The sequence below is a fragment of the Mesocricetus auratus genome, unplaced genomic scaffold, assembly GCF_017639785.1.
Source record: "Mesocricetus auratus isolate SY011 unplaced genomic scaffold, BCM_Maur_2.0 Super-Scaffold_15014, whole genome shotgun sequence".
NCBI classification, from domain to species: domain Eukaryota; kingdom Metazoa; phylum Chordata; class Mammalia; order Rodentia; family Cricetidae; genus Mesocricetus; species Mesocricetus auratus.
The window spans coordinates 83,817,395-83,842,793 of NW_024429186.1; the positions used below are offsets into that span (position 1 = coordinate 83,817,395).

At 40.9% G+C, this 25,399-nt stretch overlaps 1 protein-coding gene across 1 annotated transcript in view; it reads left to right on the forward strand.

Moving 5' to 3' along the window:
• Nucleotides 1-23,869, forward strand: part of Nampt (nicotinamide phosphoribosyltransferase) — a 30,863-nt gene extending 6,994 nt beyond the window's left edge. The window contains exons 2-11 of the mRNA XM_040743275.1: nucleotides 1,584-1,740; nucleotides 4,090-4,193; nucleotides 5,594-5,722; nucleotides 9,877-10,035; nucleotides 10,814-10,950; nucleotides 13,582-13,807; nucleotides 14,327-14,446; nucleotides 17,493-17,633; nucleotides 18,974-19,108; nucleotides 20,991-23,869. Of these exons, the coding sequence (XP_040599209.1) occupies nucleotides 1,584-1,740; nucleotides 4,090-4,193; nucleotides 5,594-5,722; nucleotides 9,877-10,035; nucleotides 10,814-10,950; nucleotides 13,582-13,807; nucleotides 14,327-14,446; nucleotides 17,493-17,633; nucleotides 18,974-19,108; nucleotides 20,991-21,101 (1,419 nt within the window). The 3' untranslated portion in view covers nucleotides 21,102-23,869. The remainder of the gene's footprint in view (nucleotides 1-1,583; nucleotides 1,741-4,089; nucleotides 4,194-5,593; nucleotides 5,723-9,876; nucleotides 10,036-10,813; nucleotides 10,951-13,581; nucleotides 13,808-14,326; nucleotides 14,447-17,492; nucleotides 17,634-18,973; nucleotides 19,109-20,990) is intronic.
• Nucleotides 23,870-25,399: the final 1,530 nt, after the last annotated feature.

Consider the following 25,399-nt stretch of genomic DNA (forward strand, 5'->3'; position numbering starts at 1 on the left):
AGGTTTGCCCATACACACCTCTGCCTGGATGCAGCAGAGGGGGAGCTCAAGCTTGCTTCATGGGAAGGTGGTTCAGAAATGGCAGTGGAAATTCCTTTGTGCTAACAGGCAAGGTTGTGTAGGTAGAGCCAAGAAGCTTCACTGAAATTGAGGCTGTGCGGCTGAAGAAACACTGGCTTTCCTAAACTCGTGGTCACAGGTTAACAGGAAACATTGTGTGGACCATGGTCATCTGTGACCGTGGCCATGTTTACCCTGGATTGTAAAGTCACTTTTTCTCTTCTTACCACCATGCAGACACACACTGCCCCTAGTCATGTGTTTGTAAACTCACAAACAGATGCCACACTTACACAACTGTCTTAGAGTGACAATAACACTGCAGTAAAGTTAAAAAGTCAGTGAATGTCAAACTTTCTTCAGATGGAAGTTGGTAAGTCTTTGACAGTAGCCGTTAGCAAATTCATAGGCTAGAAGTTGTGAAAAGAGACTTTTATGCTTTTAAAGTGGGAACTCACTATTCAGTTAGGAGGCAGTTTGAGAAGTAACAAAATGGGAGAATCCGCTTGTGTTTTTAATGTTTCACTACGTTTTTATTTATGTGTGTAAGGACGCCTGTACATGGTGCTCATGTGGGGTCAGAGAATGGCATGGAGGAATCTGTTGTCCTAACGTGTGTCCCAGGGGACTGAGTTTGGGCCATCAGGTTTATTAGCAGCAATCACCTAAAGCAGGCTTTCTATTTGCCCTCCCTTACCAAGGTTTGCTGCCACTGCTGCTGCTTCCGTCCAGATTTCTGTAGACCACATGACAGTCCAAAGACATCCTCTGTGCCTCGTAACTGCATACACATGGCACGTTGGATAGCTGTGGTGTAGCTTGAGCATTCATGACCCAAAACGTGAAATTTCTTGAGTATGGATGTCATGGCAGAATTCCAAACCTGACTTCAAAACCAGTCACAGTCAAAATATGGAGGCCAGGAAGATGACCCAGTTGGCAAAGTGCTCCCTGCTCAAGCCTGAGGACCTGTGTTTGACATAAAAGCAGCCATGCTGGCATGTGTTTACAACGCCAGTGCTGAGAGGCAGGGACCCTGGGCTTGCTGGCCAGCTAATCTAGCCGAATTGATGAACTCCAGATGGGATGAGAGCTCCTGTCTCAATAAAAAGCTGACTGAGGAAGACCCAAAGTCAGCCCCTGACCTCCATGCACGCACGTGCACACACACCACACCCACACAAAAAGATGAAAGTTAGACAGGTCCTGTCCCCAGAACACAAGTACCTGGAGCCCCAAGTCTGAAGACCTCCAGTGTCAAACATCTCATGGAAAACCAATTGGCTGCCTTGGCTGGCTTGCTATGGTTGTGTACCTCAGACTCTTGAGTCACGTTTTGTTTTGATGGTAAAGTAAGGAATTATTAGCAGTATCCTACTGGCATATGTTTCTTGCTCTGTGCAACCAGGGTGGGTAGGTTGATCAATAATAACAAGTGAGAAACAGTCCAATTTGGACATCATTTGAAGACTTGTCTATTGTGCTCTAGGTGGTTCCTAATGAAGGTGTCTTTCTTTGTATAGGTTACTCACTATAAACAGTACCCACCCAACACAAGCAAAGTTTACTCCTACTTTGAATGCCGTGAAAAGAAGACTGAAAACTCCAAAGTAAGGAAGGTGAAATACGAGGAAACAGTATTTTATGGGTTGCAGTACATTCTTAATAAGTACTTAAAAGGTATTGCTTTTCCCAGTACATTTAAAACCCTGCTTTATGTGACTTCATGTTTCTCTCTATTATGTTCTGCTATTTGAGCAATCTGATTTTGATATTTGATTATATTTAATCACCACTGCAGGAGTTTTGGAAAGTTCTTTTGTTTGTTTTATTTGATACAAAATCTTACTTTGTAGCCTAGGCTGGCCTCAGATCTTCAGTCTTGTGCCTTGGCCTCCCCAGTGTTCACTGCTGAACGACCACCTGCCTGCCTTCTTCCACAAAACCATAGTCTTCATTTGAAGGCACTACATCTTAGAATCCGGTGTCTGTGCTAGATGTTTTAAGTTAGAGAAAGGTTTTCTGAAATTGGGGAGTTTCCAAAGAAAGCCTAGGACAGTCAGTAATATTCAGAGACTATTCTTGTTTACTGGTAGATTTAGCCATCCACTCAGATTTATTACTGATCTGGAAACCCATTTTGAATTATGGTAGATTTAACTAGGATAGTTTTATATTACTTTAGATATACATTTTGAAGTTTCACCTTTCGGAACTATTTACAGTAATGAGTTTAGTTCTGAAATTCATTTTAAAACAAAAATCCACCAGTAATTTTCAGGGGTGGATTGGATATTAGTTGAGGCCATTCATAGCATATTTTGTAATGGAGTTTCTAGGCAGTGTTTCAGTTCCAGAGACATTACACATCTGGATATTTTGAAACAAAAGTAATTTCAGTTGAGTACAGGTTAAGTTTAATTGTGTGCAAGTGCTAGCAGTTTTAGGTCAGATGGTCAGGCAGGCTGCACTACTGAAAACACAGCTGGATATAGAGGTCCTACTGTATGCAGAGAGAATGCAGAGGCTATTTTAAATATGCACACTAATAGCATTGGTTTTAAAGATAGATTGTAAATTTTTATTCAGTTCTATAACTTTATGTTATCGTATATAAGTTGTTACTCTGAGTGCGTGCCTGTGTGTGTGTGTGTGTGTGTGTTGCATTGATTGCTTACTTTAGACTAGGGCTTCTTAAGCTTTTGCCGTTGGCAATTCCTTCTTAACCTGAGTTTTTACACAATTCTGAGTATAAAAATATATAAAATAGATATATAAGCAAAAATTTGCTGAGTTAAAAAAACTTCCTAATGTATCTAATGTTACCTTTTATTAAGGACTAAACATAGTAATGTACATGTACTTATTTTTGTAATGCTGAGACTGCCACTTCATATAAATATGTAGTACAAATGGCAGAAGTGTGTTTAGGGCCATTTCATAATTGATGGGAATTCTGTCCTAAACCCAAGCTAAAATGCATAAAAGTTTTTTTTAATAAAACTAAAATCAGCAACTTAACTGTTTTAAAATCAAACATTTTTAACACAATGCAGTATGAACATATACTAGCTTAAACTACATACTTAAGAGTGACAGAAGGGAAACACTAAAAGTCTGTTTTCTGTGATGAAACCGTTGTGTTTCTGTAAGAGCAGAGAATTTTGTTATATATATATATATATATATATATATATATATATATATATATATAGCAAAATACTGCAGTTTGTAAGAGACAATAGTCTTGAAGCTGAGCAAGGTATTTTAGGCAGCATTTGTTGCCTTTGCATGGTGTGACACGTGTGTGCTCAGACCCAGCTGGATGAAGTTGCATGATCCAGAACGCAGGTGAGCATTGTCAAAACACTTTGAATTCATTACATGCTTAGTGTTCAATTAACTTGTGGCTCATTTAGAAGTCTTTACTGTTGCCAAATGTTTATAAATCCACCCCACTACCATTCGGTGATACACCCTGTCAGTAGTTTACAGAAGTGCTCTAGGCCATTATTTTCTAAATAGCTGTGTATTGTCCTGTAGGTAGGTACTGTACTCTTATCCTGATTGTACAAATAAGAAAAGCTAGCTAAAAAATGGGGGTGGAGTAGAAATTCAATTGTGAAAATTATCGATTGCCAACCCAGAGACATCTCTAAATAAAGTTTACCTGGAAAATAAGCTATTGGTTATCTAAAAGCACCAGAGTTAGGTTTTGTTTGTTCTGATGCTGTACAAGTGCCTTTCTGATCTCTACCTGCTTGCCCATTTTAGTGCTTCAGGACAGGGTCTCACCGTGTTAAAAAAAAAAAAAAAAAAAAAAAGGCTGGCTTCAGAACGCCTGACCCTCCTGCTTTGACTTCCTTAGAATAGTGAACGTTTGTGTTGGGTGAACCCCTGGATGAAGGTTTCTCTTCTGAATCTCCTTCATCCTCTCTGTACTTTTGATCACAAATGGCGTGAGAGCTAAGACATTGCTGCAGTGACTAAGAGTTCACGGGGTGTAAACAAGTCCTGTGTGTCCTCCAGGTAAAGTAGTGACCAAAGAGAAAATCCAAGAGGCCAAAGAGGTGTACAAAGAACACTTTCAAGACGACGTCTTTAATGAAAGGGGATGGAACTACATCCTTGAGGTAAAGATGGCTGTCACTTTTTATCTGTTTTAGTTTTTGTTTAATTCAATCTCTTGCCATAGAATTTGAGTAGAAAATTCAACTGTAGCTGAAGCTTTTTGTTGATGATCTGAATATAATGGTTATTTTTAGATACAAACTAGGTAACGTTTGGTTTTTCTCTTTATAATAGACCTAAATAATATGCTATGTCAGTGACTTAGCATTTAAATAACGTATTTTCTGAAAGATAATTTATTACATTTCTGGAAAATATACCTTAGAAAATGGAACTATACTAATAATTTTAAGAGTATAATTACTTGGAAATTTCAAAAGTTACTTTCTAACTTAGTCAGGTGAACCCATGAGTTACTACAACATAATAATTGTGAACTTTGTCTCAGGAGTCACAACAGTTTGTAGCTCCTTGGGGTGGATGCCTGCTTTTCACTTTACTGTGATGTCCTGATCATCTAAATTACTGGGAATTGAATTATAAGGACAAGAGATGCCTAGTGATGTCTGCATTGCTGCACTAATATTGGAGTATGCTGTGCAGCATATCCAACCCATAGTAATTGTTTTCGCTCATTTAGATGCTGTGTCCTGAGTCACAGCAGCTCGCCTTCTAGACAAGTTAACTGTGGAGAGTGGGTGCTGACCTGGCTGTTTTTCTATTGCTGTGCTAAGACTTATGGCCAAAGCAGTGAAGAGAAGAGTTTGTTGTGGCGTACAGTTTCAAAAGTTGGATCTGTGACCATCATAGCAGGGAGCCAACGGAACAGTGGCTAAGTGCTTACATCCTTCTCCACAAGGCAGAGAAAAAAGCCCACCCCTGGGGGCACATCTCCAAAATGGCCACACTTAGTCCTTCCCAAACAGTTCCAGCATCTGGGAACCAAGTGTTCAAATACATGAGGTTATCAGGGCAATGGCTTAGACTTAGGCATTGAATGTCAGAGTCTTCGTGGTTTTAAAAGTATACTTGCCAGAAAAAAATAAAACATAAAAGTCTTCTGGAGCGATTTCCTTTTCTTTATGTGTTCTTTCACACTAGTTTTTAATCTTTCCTTTTTTTTTTAAATGTATGAAAATGACCTGTGTAGACTAAGTTGTTTGTAGGATATTTTTAGAGTATGTTAGAATGAAATTTCTGTTTTTTCTGAACAAGTCGGGGAAATGCTGTGTTGATCAGTGTTGATTGTGAGTGTTAGGTGTTCTTAACAGAAACAGCATGAACCTAAGAGCTGGATTTAACTCAATTCAGAAGCTACAAGATACTCAGATTAACTAGATTATTGCTAACGATTTAACAACATCTGTACAATGTGGCTTCCATAAAATGTAAAAAGAACCTTAATATAACAGGCAACTGCACATTGCTTGTTGAATGAGTGAATATTTTTGCCTCCTGCCAGAAATACGATGGTCATCTTCCGATTGAAGTAAAGGCTGTTCCTGAGGGCTCTGTCATTCCCAGAGGGAATGTGCTGTTCACAGTAGAGAACACAGACCCTGAGTGCTACTGGCTTACCAACTGGATTGAGGTGAGTAGGTATGACTTTATTCAGACTCTTGTTTCAATGGTGAGTCCAGTAAGTTTGCTACCCTTAGTAAAGCTATGTAATCTACAACTTTCTCGTGCCTCGGCTTCCTGGTCAGTGAATGGTAATTGGAATAAATGAACTTTAAAGTCCTTCAAATGAAATGTTTTTTAGGAGGTCCTGTGTGAATCAAATGACTTGATGCTTGTTACTTAAAACTCAGTTGACATCTGTCTTACATTTCTTTTGATGCTACTCGGATTGCAATCTACGGCTTAATGCACAGTAGGCAACTCTTCCACTAAATTAATTACACCTCCACCAAGACTTTTCAAAAAAGTTCTTGAGGCAAGGCCTCACTAAGTTGTCCAGGCAGGCCTTGAGTTGCCTTAATCTTCCAGACCATTCTCTATAGCTTAGAGAAAAATTAGAAAAGTAGCCCAAGTTCATTTCTAACAAATGCAGATTTCAGTGCATTCATCAATTTTTTTCAGCTTCTAATCTAAATGCAGACATCTGTATTCCTACTGTTTGATTTCTGAATCTAAAAGAAGGGCACATATGTAGTAGGTATTTTGGCTTTCGTTACACATTGTCACAGGCACCGTTTTGATGATGATAATATAATCTCTAGCTTCTTGGTGGGCTCCTGCAGCTCATCTGTGGAGGAAATGACCTACAAACAACAACTGAACAGCACGTCGTCGAATACTCTTATATAGTTAACATCAGAATCTCAGTGTAGATCAGAGTAATTTGTTCTTACACTGCATAAAATACGATTTTGGAAAAATAAGATCCAAGAATACGTTTGAAATACATTTTACTAAGGTGACAAAATTTCAAATGCTATTAGACCTTTGATGTGCCATTAACTAATAGCAGGCCTAAAATCGTCTCAGAAAAATGGTATGGTCAGCTAAAATGTTTTAATCAGTCTGTTCTATATAGTAAAACTTTGAATTATCTGTGAACTCGAAATAAATGACAGCAAATTTTAGTTTGTACTGGTGGGTTTTGATTTTGAAAGGATAATATAAAAACAGTAGGAGAAGGGTTTGGGGGACTTGGTTTTGGTGGTAACCAGAGATGGAACCCCAGGGCGCAGGGCCTTGCACAAGCTAAACACATACTTATTGCACAGAGCTATACCCTCAGCCTTGTAGTAGAGTTGTTCTTAACCACACTGTCTCAACTAGTACATTCAGACTAGCATTTTCTCTTCAAAGCCAAAAGTCTCAAATAGAAAGCACACTGATCACTTTTAGTTTGCAAATGAGTAGCCCATCAGTGAGTCCTGCCTCCTGTGACTAGTTGGGTGTCCCCAGAGGTGGGTAAAGAGTGATGAAATAGGAGCTGGAAGGGTGTGGCAGTTAAAGTGATCACCTCACAATCTTGGAAACATGGGGGTCCAGATCCCAAGAACCCATGTAAAGTAGGCTTAATAGCCCGCCTGTGATTGCAGCCTTGGAAGGCAGAGACAGGGATCCCAGAGCAAGCTAGCCAGGGAGACGAGCTCTGGGTTTGATTGAGAGACCCTGTCTTAATGGGTGAATGGAAGAGCAATCCAAGATGAAACTCGGGTAGCCATAGGCGTGTGTACACTTACATACTCCACACACTTGAGAAATGGAAAAAGAAGAGTGATTAAATAGTTGCTACTTTACCTTGCCCTTTACAATTTTCCTTTATCCTCTTTTGAAAGTGATTGTTTAATGACTGTCATTATCGGTGGTATATTTTACTAAAAAACCACAAAGTTAAAAAAAATCTGACAGCTTAAAGTGATGGTTAACAATACATAATTAGCATTCGTTCCTCTCCCTCCTTTGATAAATACCAGTTTAAGAAAAAAAAATTAAACATATGTCTATGGAGACAGCTCAGAGGTAAGAGTATTTGCTGCAGAGGTGTGAGGATCTGAGTCTCTGTCCGGTAACCACACAAAAATTTTGCAAGACCACATGTTATTGGAATTTTCTTAGGGCTGCCAACCACCTCTCAAATAATGACATGACACCTTCTTATTAGCTGTGAATGCTCAGCCTTGGCTTATGCTGGCCCGCCAGCTCTTTTCGCTTTAACCTGTTTCTGTTCGTCTCCATTTTGCCGTTTCCCTTCGTTTCACTCTGTATGTCCCTCCTTCACTGCTTCCTCTGTCTGTCTGTCTGGCCCCTGGGGTCTCCCTGTTGTCTCCTTTTCTTCCCTGAGCCTACATTCCTCCTCCTACAGACTCCCTGCCCAGAAGTTCTGCCTATACCTCCTCCCTTGCTATTGATCATTCAGCTTTTTATTAAACCAATTAGCTGCCTTAGGCAGGCAAGGTAAGACAGCAACACATCTTTGCACAGTTAACAAGTCTTCCCAACACCTAGGAGCTCTGCAAAGGGTCTCGGGCATACAAGGGGCTGAGGAGCAAGCACATTAGGCAACATGTTCCCTTCTGGACAGAAACAGAACGAAACCTTGCTAGTACTAAAAGATGGTTTTACAAGATTGTACTGATGAAATGCCACTTCAGAGATGGGGAAACTTGGACCTTGTCTTAACTGAGAGTAACTGATAAGCTGGCTTTGGAATGTGTCCGGCATCGGTGTGGATGGAGTACAGGTCACAGGCTAACACGTGGAGTTAGGACACTCGTGACTGGCAGTGGGGCCAGAATAGGAGTTTTAAGAGATGTGTCGGAGATGAGACAACTGTCAACTATTCCCAGTCAGTAACTTCACACAGCTACTGCTCCCCGTGGCTGTGTGTGTGTGATTCCCCAGATGTTCCTCAGAATTTAAACATCTGCATTCAGCTAAACTTAGCAGTCTCCCATGGCCTCACACCCAGGGCTGGGGCCTCCACTCCATTAGCTGGGACTGTTGCCTCTGACAAATCAAGGGTGCTTTACCACACAGGAGCTCTACGTAAACCCACGTAGAAACTTCATGACCTTGAAACTGGACATGGAAGTCACATAATCTGAGAGAGACACAATGATCGCAGGATAGGCCAGGGTCAAGGGACGAGGACTGGCACTTCAGATGAGAGGGGCTTGGAGGGCCATATTGATTCAACCTCAGGAATTTAAAGCCACAGGAGTTTGCTTTTTAGATGAGCTGATTGCCATGTCTAAGATTAAATCATCTCTTTCCATTGGTTCCATTTACTGATCACTTAGCTTATGCTTTAAAGTTTACATTTTGCTTTATAAAATTTATATCAGGGGCCTGGAGAGAGGACTCAGAGGTTAAGAGCACTGACTTCCTCTTCTTGAGGTCCTAAGTTCAATTCCCAGCAACCGCTTGATGTCTCAGCTCACAGTCATCTATAATGAGATCTAGTGCCCTCTTCTGGCATGCAGGTGTAAATGCAGAAAAAGCAAGTCTTAAAGAAAGTTAAAAGAAATTGTATCAGAAATGAACTCTTTACTGTCCAGCTCAGGTATCATTACCATTTAAGTAATTACATCTTAGGTTTTTCTAAGTAGATTAGAACGTGCTTCTGATAATTACTATCAGGCTTAGAAAGTAGAAATGGAAATTTACCATCCTAGAATGAAGTGGTAAATTCCCAAGCCAAAATAACTTGCGTGATCCCAGTGGTTAAGCATTAGCTTGAATTTGGAGTTTCCTGAGAGCCAAGAAAAAAGGGAAACTGAAGAGTAGCTCTTAGAACCCAGCAGTACTAATACTTCTTCACCTAGCTTTATTATAACAGACTCTGCAAAGACTAACAATGTAAAGCCTGGGTCTCTGATACCGTAACACTGCTAGAACCAAGTCAGTCTAAAGGACTAAAGGCTAAGAAGTAAAAATAAGTACTTCTTAGAGTCTGTAAGTCACAGCTGGTTCTTGGGACTTTGGTGCCCCTTCCACAAGTAAAGGAATCCAGAGTAAGAGTTGAGTAACTTAGGACAATGGGGCGAGGCCTAGCATGAAGTGTAAACGTGGCGGATTGGAATTGGAATCAAAACTTGTGTTTGGAGTCGTCTGCTTGAGGCTGTGAGTGCTTACTTCTACTGCTTACGCGGTTGAGCAGGGGCTGCACTGCAGTGAGCATCCTTTTCCTGAGGGCTGATTGCTTTCTAAGTACAGAAGTAAGCCGTGATTTCCCCAGGAGGAACCCAGTATTTTATGCCAGTAATGTGGTTAATTCTGTCATTGCAGACTATTCTTGTTCAGTCCTGGTACCCAATCACAGTGGCCACAAATTCAAGAGAGCAGAAGAAAATACTGGCCAGATACTTGTTAGAGACCTCTGGTAATTTAGATGGTCTGGAGTACAAGTTACATGATTTTGGTTACAGAGGAGTTTCTTCACAAGAGGTAAGGAACCAAGAGGATTATCGGGGTGCACTGGCTGCTTCTGTGGCTGTGAGAAAACAGCATTTCCAAAGCCACAGATATGGAAGAAAGTTTATGAGAGCTGCTCATGGCAGGGAGGCCGGGGTGCAACAGAAGGAGCAGGAAGCCAAGACCTCACATTTTCAAATGCAAGCCTGAAGCAGACAGAAAACTGCAAGTGTCATAGGCTTCAGCTTGTAAGCCTCCAATTACATGCTTCCTCCACCAAGGCTGCCCCTCCTGAGCCTCCCCAACAGCGCCACCAACTGGGGACCAAGTGTTCAAACATTTGAGCTTGGAGGGAGCTTTCTCATCCAAACCACCTCAGTGAGAAGCCACTGTCATCTTCTCAGAATGCCCTGAGATGAAGCTGGCTTTAAGTAGGCCTTTGCTTGCTACTCTGAGGGCTTAGTCAACATAACTAAATATCTACTGTGTGTTATGCTGCTCTCAGTACATGGGATATTCCTGCAAACACATGTTCCAGTCCTGTATGTATCAGGTGGAGGGCACAGGCAAGCACTGGCACAGTGTGGGGTAAAGAAATTGCAGGGGCTAGGTGATGGCGCACACCTTCAATCCCAGCACTCGGAGGGCAGAGGCAGGCGGGTCTCTGAGTTCGAGGCCAGCCTGGTGTACAGAGTGAGTTCCAGGACAGCCAGGACTGTGAAGAGAACCCCTGTCTCAAGGGGAGACAAACTATGGGAGATGGGATGAGACAGCTCCTGTCTTGAACCTTGGTTTGTGGTTGGTCTTCCAGACTGCTGGCATAGGAGCATCTGCTCATCTGGTTAACTTCAAAGGAACAGATACAGTGGCGGGAATTGCTCTAATCAAAAAATACTATGGAACAAAAGATCCTGTCCCTGGCTACTCTGTCCCAGCAGCAGAGCACAGGTAAGGTTGAGTGTCCCCATGCTAAGATGCGAGCACTTGCTTGCATGCGCAAGGCCCCTGATAACAAACAAAACTGCCTTCTAAAACTTGGTTTGAATTTGTTATGTGTAACTCAGCAACACCCTACTTGACACCAGAGCCAGGTGCTAAATAAACCTTGATGGAAAAACAGTACAAATTGAATAATCACTTTTTATAAAGATTAGCATCAGGCAGGGCTAGGATTTTGAACCACTTTAGTAAAAGAATCAAAGAAGAGCTTTTCCCAACACTTAAAAATTGCCATATTGGTTTAAAGGAATGGATTTTTGTTTGCTGTATTGTATATGCCAATAGATTTTTCTTCATTAGTAAAGTCTGGAAACACTAAATACTTTCCTAAGTGGTCTCCCTATTCTTGCCCAGGAAACTGTCATCTGGACCCAGTGTTTTCTTCAATTCTAGATAAGTAAGCCATTTTAGCAACAACAACAAAAAAGGTGTTCTGATTCTCTTGTGTTTACTCATTTACTCTTACTAAGTCATCTCAAGGTACACTAGGAAATTATAGTTCATCTTACAGCCGGTCTGGTTCTAGAGTCCCCTTTATTCAAAGTAGACAGTATAGCCTGGCGGAGGTAGCTCATGCCTTTAATCTCAGCACTCAGATATCTGTGTTTGAGGCCAGCCTGGTCTATAGAGGGAGTTCCAGGTTTTTTGTCTCAAAAAAAAACAAAAGAAAAAACAAGGAAGAAGAAACAGAAAGGAAAGAAAAAGCATATGTAGTAAGTATATGTGAAGCCTTGTTTCCCGGCCTCATTTACTACAGTCTGATGTCTGTTGAGCTCTGTCACACTGATGCATATAGCTCACCACTTTCAGTATCAAAGCAGTCTGCTGTGTGCAGTGAGGGCCCGAAAGATAGAGTGACCCTCTCCATGAAATCGTCACAAGTAAGCAGGCTGCTCTGCCAGGAACTTTTTAAAGAGGCAATGGTTAAGGCATTCACAGTGGTCTCACACAAGTTAAGGAAGGCTCATGTCCATTGACAGGACCAAAAAAGCTTTTATAGAGACATTATGTGAAGTCGACTTCTTAGGGGAATAATAAGATTTGATTAAGCATTATGATAGATTGTATGCATGCCTTGGGGGAATAAGGACTGAAACAGGTATGTTAAAAGTAGACTGAGAAGTTGGGTAAAGGTTAATTTATTACAAACTTTCAAGTTCATTTTAGTGTGGAGGGTTAACTGCACATCACGATGGCTTGTTTATTTGTTTTGTAACAGAGTCTCATGTAGCCCAAGCTGGCTTCAAACTTATGTAGCTTGATCTTCTGATTCTCCTGCCTCAATTTCCCAAGTGCTGTGGTTAAATATTCAGCTCTAGCTTACTATTAATTAGGCATTTTCAAAAAGAAGCAGTTCCAGAAGTTTTGAGCAAGTGATACATTGGAAATAGATTTTAGGTTATTTTGATGGCAGGATAATAGAAAAACTAGAAACTAGGTTTTCTAGGAAATGGTATAGGAAAGAGTGGTCTTGAGGGGGAAGGTCTAGAGCTGGGTGACTAAATGAGTGGCGAGAACTTAACAAACATGAGATCAGACAGATTATTTGCATTGTGATTCAGGAGAATAGATGCAGCTAAGGACATTGCTATATAACAAGGCCCTCAGGATTAAGAAACAGAAAAGTATGGGTGATAACTGATGGAAATTATTTGAGTTTTTGTCTATACCCGTATCTTTAAAAAATTTAATGTGATCACATAGTGAGTGGGCTGTCGGCCAAATAACTTTTGCAGTAATAAGTAAATGAGTATACCATGAGTCTAAACCAGGAGCGTCTCTTAGGGCCTCTTTGTCAGATGGAAAGGACACTAAAGCCTGCTTGACCTAACAGCTAACATAGTGGGTGGTCTTGGGCTTATTCATTCATCTCTATTTCCTTTTGTTTCTCTATCCAACCACACAAACTACAGTTATACAGAAGGCCATTTAGAATAAGTGCTAATATATACACCAGCTCTAACCCTTTACTGCTGTTGTAAATATTTCCTTAGATAATTAGAGTCTGAAAATAAAAATAATTGAGTTATGTATACTTTTCCCTCAGACTCCGGGAAGGTATCAAGCTAACCTGGTGACTGAAGTTAGAGTGGTGGCATCAGTCACTGAGCAGCAGAGCATTGGATGACACTGTGTGGAAGGTGCAGAGGCTGTGGGGTAGACCAAGTTCCAGTTTAACAGAGGGCCAGCTTCCCAATTAGATGGGAGGGAGGAAAAAAAACAGTGACGAAGGGAAACTGGAAGAGGCAGCAGGGAAATGAAGAAACCCAGGACATTGAAAGCGGCATTGCAGTCAGGGGAAAGAGAATGTGCATCAGGAAAGCTGAGCAACTGAGAACTAAGACTCCCCTTGATGGCCGAAACTGACATTGCAAATAGGAGAGCTAAGTAATGACTACTGAGCTGAATAGTTAATTCATAGTGTTAACTCATAAGTGCTAAAAACAAATTGGCCTTCTGATGTGCGCTTATTAAACTGATCACTGACAGTGTGGTGTGGTGAAGACGGTGGTTAATGACACTTCTGAATTGGTCACGCGTCTGCTTGAGTAAATCTGTATTTTTTGCTTTATTTTCTAGTACCATAACAGCTTGGGGGAAAGACCATGAAAAAGATGCTTTTGAACACATAGTAACACAGTTTTCATCAGTGCCTGTGTCTGTGGTCAGCGATAGCTATGACATTTATAACGCTTGCGAGAAAATATGGGGTGAAGACCTAAGGCATCTAATCGTGTCGAGAAGTACAGAGGCACCGCTAATCATCAGGCCTGACTCCGGAAACCCGCTCGACACTGTGCTGAAGGTGAATTGTAATGTGTGTCACTAACATGCCTGTATACTAGTCCTCTGCCCCTTCTCATCTGTGCACACGGGAAAAGTTCCCTGGTTTTCAGAGTTACAGCTCAGACAGAGAACAGTACATTTGCCCAGGGTCACATGTTAACTGCAGAGAAAGCAGGTAGAGGTTGGTTCGTTTACAGACTGTCAAATAGATGGTTAAGGGCCACTGGACACTTCCTTCTGTGCCTTCTGAATGAGCAGCATCAGCATCTTCATCAGGGGTGTGCATTCCATTGACTAGAGATCTTTGTTAGCGCGGAAGGCATGTGCTCAGACAAGTGTAAACCAAACAGACCTGAAATAGAAAAGAGCATACCTTTTTCTAATGTGATTCAAAGGTATTGGAACCAGACTTTATAAACTTTGTACGTGTTAGGTAACTGAATGTTTACATTCTGAAATTTGTTTAACAAAGAAAAACAATTCTTAGCTTGGGAACACACACACATTTTAGTTACTTGTGTACTGTTTTTTCATGCAGGTCTTAGATATTTTAGGCAAGAAGTTTCCTGTCACTGAGAACTCAAAGGGCTACAAGTTGCTGCCACCATATCTGAGAATCATTCAGGGAGATGGTGTGGATATCAACACTCTACAGGAGGTAATGTGTTCTCGTGAGGGTTACAAGAAGGAAACCCCCATTCTTGAAAAGCTCCTTTTTATTCATAAGCAGCCCATTAAAATTTAAATGCAATTGTGAGTCTTATTTTGAATATTTGATGGTAAATTCCTTTGGTGTTTAGAAATGATAGTAGCTTAAAATACAAAGATACCAACCAGCCATACTTCTCCAGGCCACCTTCTGTCATGATTGTAAAGAGAAACAAAATGAAGGCTTTTGTTTGAAGAGGTCAGCGTATGGATAAGAGTTGGCAGCATGACACAGTGTAGGATTATCTAGATCTGTGTAGGCCTGTGGGTAGCTCCCTCAGCCTGCTTTCTCAGCACCGCCCACTCTCTGGAAATGGTACTGTTGACAGTGGACTGGGCCTTCCTGCCTCCATTAACAATTAAGATCACGCCCTCAGGTGACCACTGGCCTGCCTGATCCGAGCAGTTCTTCCATTGACGTTCCCTCCCCCTGCGACTCTAGGCTTTTGTCAGGCTGACAACTGGAACACATCATATGTACCAGTGGTTTTCTGTTCATGCACTCAGGGGTGTAGGAAGAGTATCTTAAACTGATTCTCAAAGCAAACCACTTTGGGGAGCAGGTAGAAGAAACCCTTACCTAGCAAATGTACTTGATTTTCTCATGTTGGAAGTTAATCACATGTGGTCTTAGAAACAGGGAAAGGAATTCATCTTAACAGTTTTCTCCTATGTATGTTAAGCAGAGTCCTTCATTTTGGTAATGGGTACTTTATCTACAAACTATCTTACTTGACTGCCACCTCACCCATAGATTTCCTTGTCAACATTCATTGCTGTGTGACATGCTGCTCTAGCTTCTGCTGTGAACCAGAACAAGCCGGCTTAAGAGAAGAGGCCAAAAATCATACTTGCATCAGAGAAAATGCAGGGTCCTGTTTTGGTTGGTGTCCTGGGGACTTGATCTCCTTTGATACTGTTATATTTTCTCCATGAGAATAATTTACTGATGTCACTAGAAGAGTACTGACTCCTCAGAGTCCATAAAAGGAAGGTTTCTTTGCAGTTTAACAGATTTCCAAAGTTTTTTATTATCAAGCTGTTATATCTTTTGTTTTTGGTTTTTGAGACAGGGTTTCTCTGTGTAGCTTTGGAGCCTGTCCTAGAAGTCACTCTGTAGACCAGGTTGGCCTCGAACTCATAGATCTGCCTGTCTCTGCCTCCCAAGTGCTAGAATTAAAGACGTGTGTCACTGCCATCTGGTTTGTATCTGAAAATCTTACATGCAGTTCATTGCCGCTTTCCCTTTCTGTCCTCTGGCCTGCACCCTCACCTGAAACCACATCTTTTGTGTGTCTCTTCTATGAGTCACAACTTTGATTCAGAAGCTTACTAGAAAGCAGTGATTTTATGTAAATGTTAGGTGTAGGGAGAGCTATTTTAAATACCTTGGTATGAAATAAGAAAATGGATTATGCAGTAAGAGTGATAGTTTGTCCATTTACTTCTACCTTGAATTTTTTCTTCTGATTTGCTTGTGAATGTTTTTGACTTGTTATAGAGTAGAGAAACTTGAGCTGGCACCCATGATATGGAGCTCTCCTTTTCATTATTGCACATCTGGTGGTGGGTCTCATGCTAATCTCCATGCGCCCATCCCTTGGAAGGGAGTTCTTTGTGACCATCTCGGGAGGCAAGAAGGTAGTTTGGTTCAATAAGTAGCCCGTATTGATTCAAACTTCAAGAGTCTGACACCGGGTACATTATTTTAGGTATATTGAAGCACACACAATTTGGGGAAATTTCTTTCTGGTGATAAAGTGGGTTCTGTAGATTGACAAGCCCTGGTCTCAGCCACACAGATTGCAAAGGTCACTAGGCTATTAGCCACATCTGCTCCTAGTCTTCTGAAGAGACAGTCCTGTGTGTTTACATCTGGTTCCCCTAGTCTTCTGAAGAGACAGTCCTGTGTGTTTACACCTGGTTCCCCTAGTGCTTATCCATGCCTCCTCATGGCACAGTAAGACACAAGACCACATGAGTATAAAGCCTAAAAGAGTCATTTTAAAATAAACTGTATTTTACCTTAATTTTTCTCATTGAAAAACATATTTTTGTTAAAAAGAAAAGCATACACACAGAGAATTAGATGGTTGGAATTTTAAATTTTAAAAATGATTGTGTTTCTCAGTGTTGGATTATTAACACGGGGTGGTGTTTATGGACTTCACACTTAGTATGTGGAGAGAATGTGTAAATGATTCATTTTAAAGCCATACCTGGCCTCTGCTTTAATCACTTTGGAAATTCTTTTTAAATAGTACTTTTAAACAGAATATGGCTTTTCATGAAATTCAAAAAACGGCTAATAAATCTCACTGTTTCTATTATTGGATTTGTTTGTAAATTAGAGGTACATGATTGGTAAATAAACCCCAGGTAGAGAAACACAATGTCACTGATTACATGACTTAGTTGTAGTTTTTAAATCTGCAACCCTTGAAAAGGCTGTGCCATACTCGTCTCTCCTGCTGGCTCATAATCATTCTTTTGCAGTGACCCAGTCATAAACTGTAACATCGAAAGTGTTGTGCATATTTTTGTCTATGCACTGGAGCACCCGACAGTTTGAAATGGCTTAGGTACACGTGAGTATTGTGTGCCTGTGCCATGCAGTAACTGTTCTGTGTAGTGACACAGTGCACTGTGATGCACTTGAGATGGTTAGAAATGCCCGAGTCTAGTAATTTGGGGCAAGTATTTCAGCTTTTGTTGCTGGGAGAGCACACAAAGCCTCAGGTGTGTATAGCCAGTTTTCTGGCTCCTTCACTCTCAGCCTGACTGCACTGACTACTTACTGTACACTGAAAATCTGCAAGTGAACCCTCCTTCCATGCACCCGTTGCAACCTGAGTGGGTCTTTAAAACGAAATGTACTATTACCTGCTTGGGCTTGTAAGTATTGACTGGTACAAAACAGGTGTAGGAGGTTCACAGTACTACTCTTTGAAAATAACCTCCATCGATCATTTGTTTGCTTGTTTCTAATCTTCTAGATTGTAGAGGGAATGAAACAAAAAAGGTGGAGTATTGAGAACGTCTCCTTTGGCTCTGGTGGAGCTTTGCTGCAGAAGTTAACAAGAGACCTCTTGAATTGCTCCTTCAAGTGCAGCTATGTCGTAACAAACGGCCTTGGGGTATGTCCTTCAGCTTTTCTCCTCAAACACAGGCACTGTGAGCCCAGTAGTCAAAGGACACGGTGCCGGCTGTCGGGTATTAATGGGTGCTACCTAAGAAACGGGAAGAGAGATGGCAGGTGTAGTTACGACAAGAGATATGGGATCCAGTAAACTGAGTGACTTAAGACAAGTGTAGGCCAGTCATTGTGGTTGTTTTGGTATATATCTTTGTATCAAGAAGTTGGCTCTGTTTAGGTAACATTGTCAGTTAGCCAAGCCATCACACACTGAAGATAGCAAGTGTGTAACAATCACTATCAAGGTCCTATTACGGCAGTGGGATTTGGGCTTCTGATTTTGATGCCAGAGTCACAGTCCATAGCCATAGTAGAGCTGGACTGCAATCTCTGTCGAATCTTCCATAGCCTCCTGAAGGCTGAGTAGTCTGGAGTAGACTCAGAGAAAGCTAGAAACCCTGAGGAATAGAGCAGGCAAGATGACTCAGCAATCAAAGGCACTTCCCATGCAAGCCTGGTAACCAGAGCCCACATAAAGGTGGAGGAGAGAACCAACTCCAGAAAGTTCTACTCTGATCACCTTCACACACATGCACACAGTAATTATGAAGAAAGCCTGTGTGCTGTGTCCCTCCTTGCTTTGGAGACTGCAGACTGCCTCGTCTTATCTGTCGTCTGTTAGTGCATTGCCCTCTCTCTGGTTCTATAATAAATATACTCTTTCATTATTGCTACTGTTCTGAGTTAGGCTCTTGCAGCGTGGCCTTGGCTGGATTAGGATTTGTAGCAGTCCTCTCGTCTGCTTCCCAAGTGCTGGGCTTACAGGCTGTGCCCCCATGCCCAGCGAGTCCTCCAACTGTTTCCCTTTGTGTAAGTGCATGTGCTGCCTCCTTCGTGTCAGGCCAACACCCGCCTCTTAACTGAACCTCCAGCCTCTTACTGAGGGTAGGGAAGTAATGAGACGGAAGTTGTGGGACAAGCGTGTCTTCATCCTAAACACTCCAGCTCTCTAGACAGTCTGTGACGGCGTGTGTCTGTAGTGTGATGTAAGGGCCATGTAGTACACTTCTCCAGATCATCCTATAAAACATATCCAAGATTTGGGTTTCCATAGCATCACTGTTTTGAAGGAAAACAGTTGTAGAGTGATGTAATTATACATGCAACACCATAAACTCTTTACACTTGCATATAATACACTTTAGAAAAAACAAACTGGTTCTAGCTAGGGATCTAACCAGCCTTATGTGCAGGTGACAGCTGTGACATTAAGCTGATACATGTTTTTAGAGACATTTGTTAGATGGTGATTTATAATTTTCCTCTTAATGTGGATTTCAGGTTAATGTCTTTAAGGACCCCGTTGCTGATCCCAACAAAAGGTCAAAAAAGGGCCGGTTATCTCTACATAGGACACCAGCAGGGAACTTCGTTACACTTGAAGAAGGAAAGGGAGACCTTGAGGAATATGGTCACGTAAGTATCTGTCTGTTGACTGCAGAGTGTGCAGAGTGAGTGTGTGTGTGTGTGTGTGTGTGTGTGTGTGTGTGTGTGTGTGTGTGAGAGAGAGAGAGAGAGAGAGAGAGAGAGAGAGAGAGAGAGAGAGGTGTGCGTGTTGTTTGATTTTTCGAGACAGGGTTTCTCTGGATAGTCCTGGCTGTTCTAGAACTAGCTCTGTAAGCTCTGTAGACCAGGCTGGCCTCAAACTCATCGAGACCTTCCTCCCTCCGCCTTCCAAGTGCTGAGACTAAAAGTATGCGCCACCACCGCCTGATCTAACTGGAATTTATAACAGTAGTGAACTGGCTTTTCAATTTTAGAAATGGGAGTTTTGTGTTATACTTTCAAATTGTTTTCAGAACAGTTGTTTTTTTGTTTTGTTTTTTTGTTTGTTTGTTTTTTCACATAGTGGCCAACATGATAGCAGGCTTTTTGTATATTTGGTTTTAATCTTACTGTTAGCTAGCAGTGAATAATATCTGGAGAAGCATAGCAAATAACACTTTTTAAATGTTGCCCTTAGACTTTGCATAACTATTTGTGTTAGGATAAAATATTGTCATTTTATAATGGATGGACTAGCCAAATTCCACACTGTTTGAAGGGAATTGTTTCTTCAGAGCTTAATAATAACCATTTCAGGAGGTTTTCTTTGGTCTTACTTCATTCTTGTGGAATTCTGAGCTTTAAAAAAAAAAGCAAATTGTCTTAGTAGCATAGAAGTAGAGTGGGTTGATTCAGATTGCATAATTAACAGATGGTAAAGGTATACTGAATTTCTTGATTCTAGTTAACCAAACAGGAAAGAACGTATGGTATGAATGCTGGCGATAGGCCATGTGATCCAATGGTTTTCAGCATAAGTACACTTACATTTGTGTGTCAGAAAGTAAAGACCACTGATGTCTAAGTCACCAGATGGAGGTGTTTCAGTGTGAGGGGAAGAACTTGTCTTGAATGTCTGCGCTATACCACAGAGCTGTGATGGAGCTGTTTAAACGTGACAGTTTTATCTCCTCATGTCTTTAAAGACTCGGGCCTGAAAACTATGTGAGCTGGTAGATCAGGCTTCTAGAATTAATTTTTTTTGTAGTTCACCAGCAATTCTCTAAGTAGATTTCACATTACATGGGGACTACCAAGGTTCTGCCAATGAGGTCACCTCTGGTGAAGCAAGGACAGTTGACACTAAGTTGGAGGAAACATGGATGTGGGCAGTGCTCTAACTTCTGTCTGGGCAGAAGCACGGTGGTGATCTATTTCTGTGATTTTGGAAGCATTTCTCTGACTTGTATTTAAACATCTGGGTGCAATTTAGAGCATACAAGATACCAGTTAATGTCATGTGTACTGTAAGAAAGAAAATTAAGATGAATGTCAATGGATTCTTCATATAGAAACTAATTCAGTCCTCATGCTCTATTGATGTTTATCCATGACTTTTGAGTCAAAATCTGTGTAACTTGGTCACTATAAATGAGACCGAAAAAAATCAATGCCTGTTTTTCTGTTTCTGTCTTGGGTTTGGATTTGGATTTTACCCTTTTTAAGACCAAAATTTATTAGCTAACAAATGTATTATACTTCTAGGTTGACAGTCTAAGCAGCCTTGAGGCTGTTGGTCAGACTCTAGAGAAATAATTTCGCAGGGACAGCGGTAGCTCTCCCACTCAGGCATGAAAGCTGGGCGTCTGGGGTTTTGTTTCTCCTTTTAGGAAAACTGGCCTGAGACTGTTTATCATGATCTCTCTGTTGTAAGTGGACACTCTCAGCACCTTTGTGTGTTTGACCTTAGGTAAATTGGTCCACAGTTCACATATTTGATGGTCTTTTTAATGACAACATTTACATTCTGCAGGATCTTCTCCATACAGTTTTCAAGAATGGGAAGGTGACAAAAAGCTATTCATTTGATGAAGTCAGAAAAAATGCACAGCTGAATATCAAGCAGGACGTGGGACCTCACTAGGCTGGTTGTTTGTGCAGCGTGTGTATACATACGTGCACTGTGTGTGCGCATGTGTGTATGTGATGACATGTTCATTGTACAGATGTGTGGGTTTGTGTTGATGATACATTACAGCCAGATTATTTGTTGGTTTATGGACATACTGCCCTTTTTCTTTTCGCCAGTGTTTAGATGATCTCAAATTAGGAAACACTTATAACCATGTACAAGATTAATGCTACAGCAAGCTTTTTAGGGCCCTTTGCTAATAGATAGTAACTCAATCTGGTGTTGACCTTTTCACAAATCACAGAACCAAGAAACTTTTATATATAACTACAGATCGCTTAAAACAGATTTGCATAAAATTACCATGACTGCTTTATGTTTCTATTTAACTTGTATTTTTGTACAAATGAGATTGTGTAAGATATATTTAAAGTTTCAGTGATTTAACAGTCTGTTTCCAACTTTTCATGATTTTTATGAGCACAGACTTTCAAGAAAATACTTGAAAATAAATTACATTGCCTTTTGTCCATTAATCAGCAAATAAAACATGGCCTTAACAAAATTGTTTGTGTTATTGTACATTTGGAAATTATGTCAGGACACATACCCAACAGAATTACTAACCTCACTGCCCTTGTAGAATATGCATTCGTCATTCTGTATTGGAGGGAATTATGGTTCTTACTGAATATTCTAGGCATTGTATCTATACCTTGGTCATTGTATTGTACCAGTGAGATGCCAAATTCGAAAGACCTGTTCTGCAGTTTTATATGTCAGATATTGCCTGTAGCTCTAATACGCACCTCAAGATTTTAAGAAGATAATGTTTTTAGAGAGAATTTCTGCTTCCACTATAGAATATATACATAAATGTAAAATATTGAGAGTGGAAGCAGTGTATTTTAAAGTAATTACACTTCTGAATTTATTTTTCATATTCTATAGTTGGTATGACTTAAATGAATTGCTGGAGTGGGTAGTGAGTGTACTTATTTTAAATATTTTGATTCTGTTATATTTTCATTAAGTTTTTAAAAAATTAAATTGGATATTAAACTGTATGGACATCCTTTATTAATTTTAAATCAAACCCTCAGTAGCTAATGTTTTTTAAGCAAGTTCTTGCTATTACCCCCAGTGAAAAGTGTGGTTCTTAGTAGAGGAATCTTATTTAATCAGAGTTGTGGCTAAATTTAAAATATCCATCATCAAAATGTTTATAGTGACACTTGCTAGATCTGAGTTGGCCATTGCATCCGACTAGACACTAGTTTCTGGGTCAGTTCTAAGGCAGGGTTGGCCAGCTGCCCTACAGACCACCTTGGTTCTGCTCCTTCGTTGTAATTATGTACTGTCTAAGTCTGTTTACTACTTGAGTGACAAAGATTGAGTAGTTGCAATAGAGACCAAATATTCCACAAAACCTGGAATGTTCACCTCTGTGTTCACTAAACACAAACACAGAAAGCTCACTAGTCTGTGTTCTTAGAAAAGGAGCATGCCTTTGCATTTTAAGAGATGTTGGTTTTTCTGGGAAGGAAGGAAGCTGAATTTTATGAGGTTCCTTTTGTTCGTTCACATTTAAGAATCTGGTACTAGAAACTTGTCATTAAGATGAAATTTTAAAAGCCCTGAGTCATCTAAAAGAGTCACATGAGAGTGTATCACTAATCTAATGAAGGGAGTTCGAGGTTTTGAGGTCATCTTAAAACATGGATTAAAAAAATGTATCTTAAACAGATCTTTTTTTTTAATGTAAGAAGTCTGGGTTTGGTGTATGCATGCTTGTGATCCCAGAACTGAAGAGACACAAGGGTCAGAAACCAACATCCCTGACTGCACAACAAATTCCAGGCTAGCCTGAGCTACCTGAGACCCTGGCTCAAGACATTGACAGTGTGTGTCATGTCCTGAATGGGTGTCATGGTAGGCAGCCATAGTCCCAATACTTGAGAGGTATACACAGACAGATCATCGTTCAAAACCAGCCTGAGCTGGTAACCCCTATCTGCTCCCTGAAAGGAGAGGTACAGCTTCACAAAACGTGCTACAAGGCTTACAGAGTACTACACAAAGCTGTCGTTGGTGTCATACCAAGTAGTGTTTTGTGCTCTGTGAATCCAGGCAGCTCCACACTCCAGCTTTATCTGAAGCATTTAGTGAGAACCAGGAGTCTCCATTTGTGCATGTGAGTCCAGAAGTAGAATGAGTGATTTCTCTTGGCTCTGGTCCCTGTGGAACTGATGAATTTTGAATTTCTGTCACTAAGCAGTATTTGGCCATCTCCATCCTAAGTCCCAAATGGATGACATAAATGTCAGTGGAGTTGTGCTGTGTGTCACCCTTAGATTCCTGACAAAAGCAAGTAATATTAAGACACTAGGTTTGCAGCGACATTAGTTAGTTCCCCTTAATTCATAACTTTTAAGTAGGAAGTAGAGCTTTGTGTTGACTTATTTGTACCCTGTATTTAAAGTAAAATGAGTAGCCCTTCTTTTCTTGAAATAAACTGTTATGAAAAAAAGCTTTTATAGTGAAATTCATCTTGGAAAATTAGAGAAAAATAGCAAGGTATTTGTTATTGTATTTACCATAACTTAGAACTCACGTAAACTAGTATTTTGTAGTTTTACATTCCTTTTTAACCCATTCAGTGAAGAATATCAAGCTTTCTCCCAAGTTGTATGTTAAGTCAATTCTAATATGTAGTCTTAACAAAAAAAACATGTAATAAACATGGAAATAAAGTTTAGTTCTGTTAGTGAAATGTTAAATTTGACTGTGTTTGCCAAATAATGCCACTTCCAGAATTAGAAGATGGGAGGGGTGTGTTGAGGATCGCTCCTGTTCCCTGCCTTCAGTAGCTCTGCATGGCAGCACCATTTGTTAGGAGTGCTGGGAGGGTTCTGGGTTCGTGGGACAAGGGACACTTGGTGCAGAGAATGAATAGGTGTCAGGAGAATACAGGGTTGGGCACAGAAGGACCCTTCCAGGCGTTGGTAAGATGTGCTTGTGCGCACAAGTGTGTACATGCATGTGTCTGCATTGGAGGCTCAGTGAAGAAGACGGCTTTGGAGAGTGTGTGTGGAGCAGGAGTTGGCATACACACACACAACGCCACGGACCAAATTCAGCCCACCGCCTGGTTTGTAGATAATTCATTGGAACATAGCCCTAGCCAGTCAGTCAGTTAAGGTCATCTTTGCTTTCCTACTACAGTGGAAACACAAACTAGAGCCTGCACAGCCGAGGACCCACTACCTTCCATCTTCCAGAAAAGGCATATCAGGAAGAATATAAGCAAAGAATACTGTCAGCATCAGCTAAAGAGAAAGGAAAAGAATACAGTTGTTGGAAAGCTGATCTGCAGAGATGGCTTAGTAGGTTTAAAAACAAAAAAAGCTTGCTGTGGAAACATGGGGACCCAAGTTCAAGTCCCAGCACCCAGAAAAGGCTGGGTGAGCTGGTTGTGTGCTGGGTCTGGCTCACTAGATGGCCAGCCAGTCCAGGGATCTCCAGGCACAGTTAGAAACTGTAATGTATTCCTTTCTTAAGCTCCTGAAGTAATATCATAAACAGATGAGGGAAACTGATGTTATTTACCCAAGATTACCTTGTATGTAGTTCAGTCATTTTTTAACTGTGTCAAGACTCCAACACAGGATCTGATGAGACCTGGACCCTCCTCTCATGAGAATTCTTATTTGTGAATAAACACAATTTACATACTCTAGCTTCCTAATCTCACTGATGCCCATAGCATGGCTGTCCGGGATGGAAAACAAATTCAAGAAGGGAAAACAAGAAACCCAGAAGCAAATCATTGTGCTTTGGAATCTCAGCACTAGAAAGGTGCATTTGGAAGGTGGTGAGTTCAGGGTCAGCCGGGGCTACCAGTGAGATCCTGTCCTTTCCCACAGGAAAGGAATCTGAATGATGTGGGAATGCTGAGAAAACCCTGATACCAGTATGAACCAGCAACACCAAGTTCTTGATGATTTTGTGACTTCTGAACTAGCAAGAAAGAAATTGCCAGGTCAAAAAGTGTGGATGAAAGTAAATCAAACAGGAGATTGCTTTTGCCCAGAAATATTCACCAAAATGGGGACTGTGAGCTCAGTTGCGCAGGCCAGAGTGGGCTTGATGTACACAGATGCTGCAACAAGCCAGCTCCCAAGATCTACCCTTCAGGATGAAGGGGGCCGACCCCTAGGAAGTCCCCAAGCTACCCTTGAGGATGAAGTATGCCAGCAGAACCTCAAGTCCCTGGAACACTCAGAGAAAACTTGCTTAGACTCAGAAGA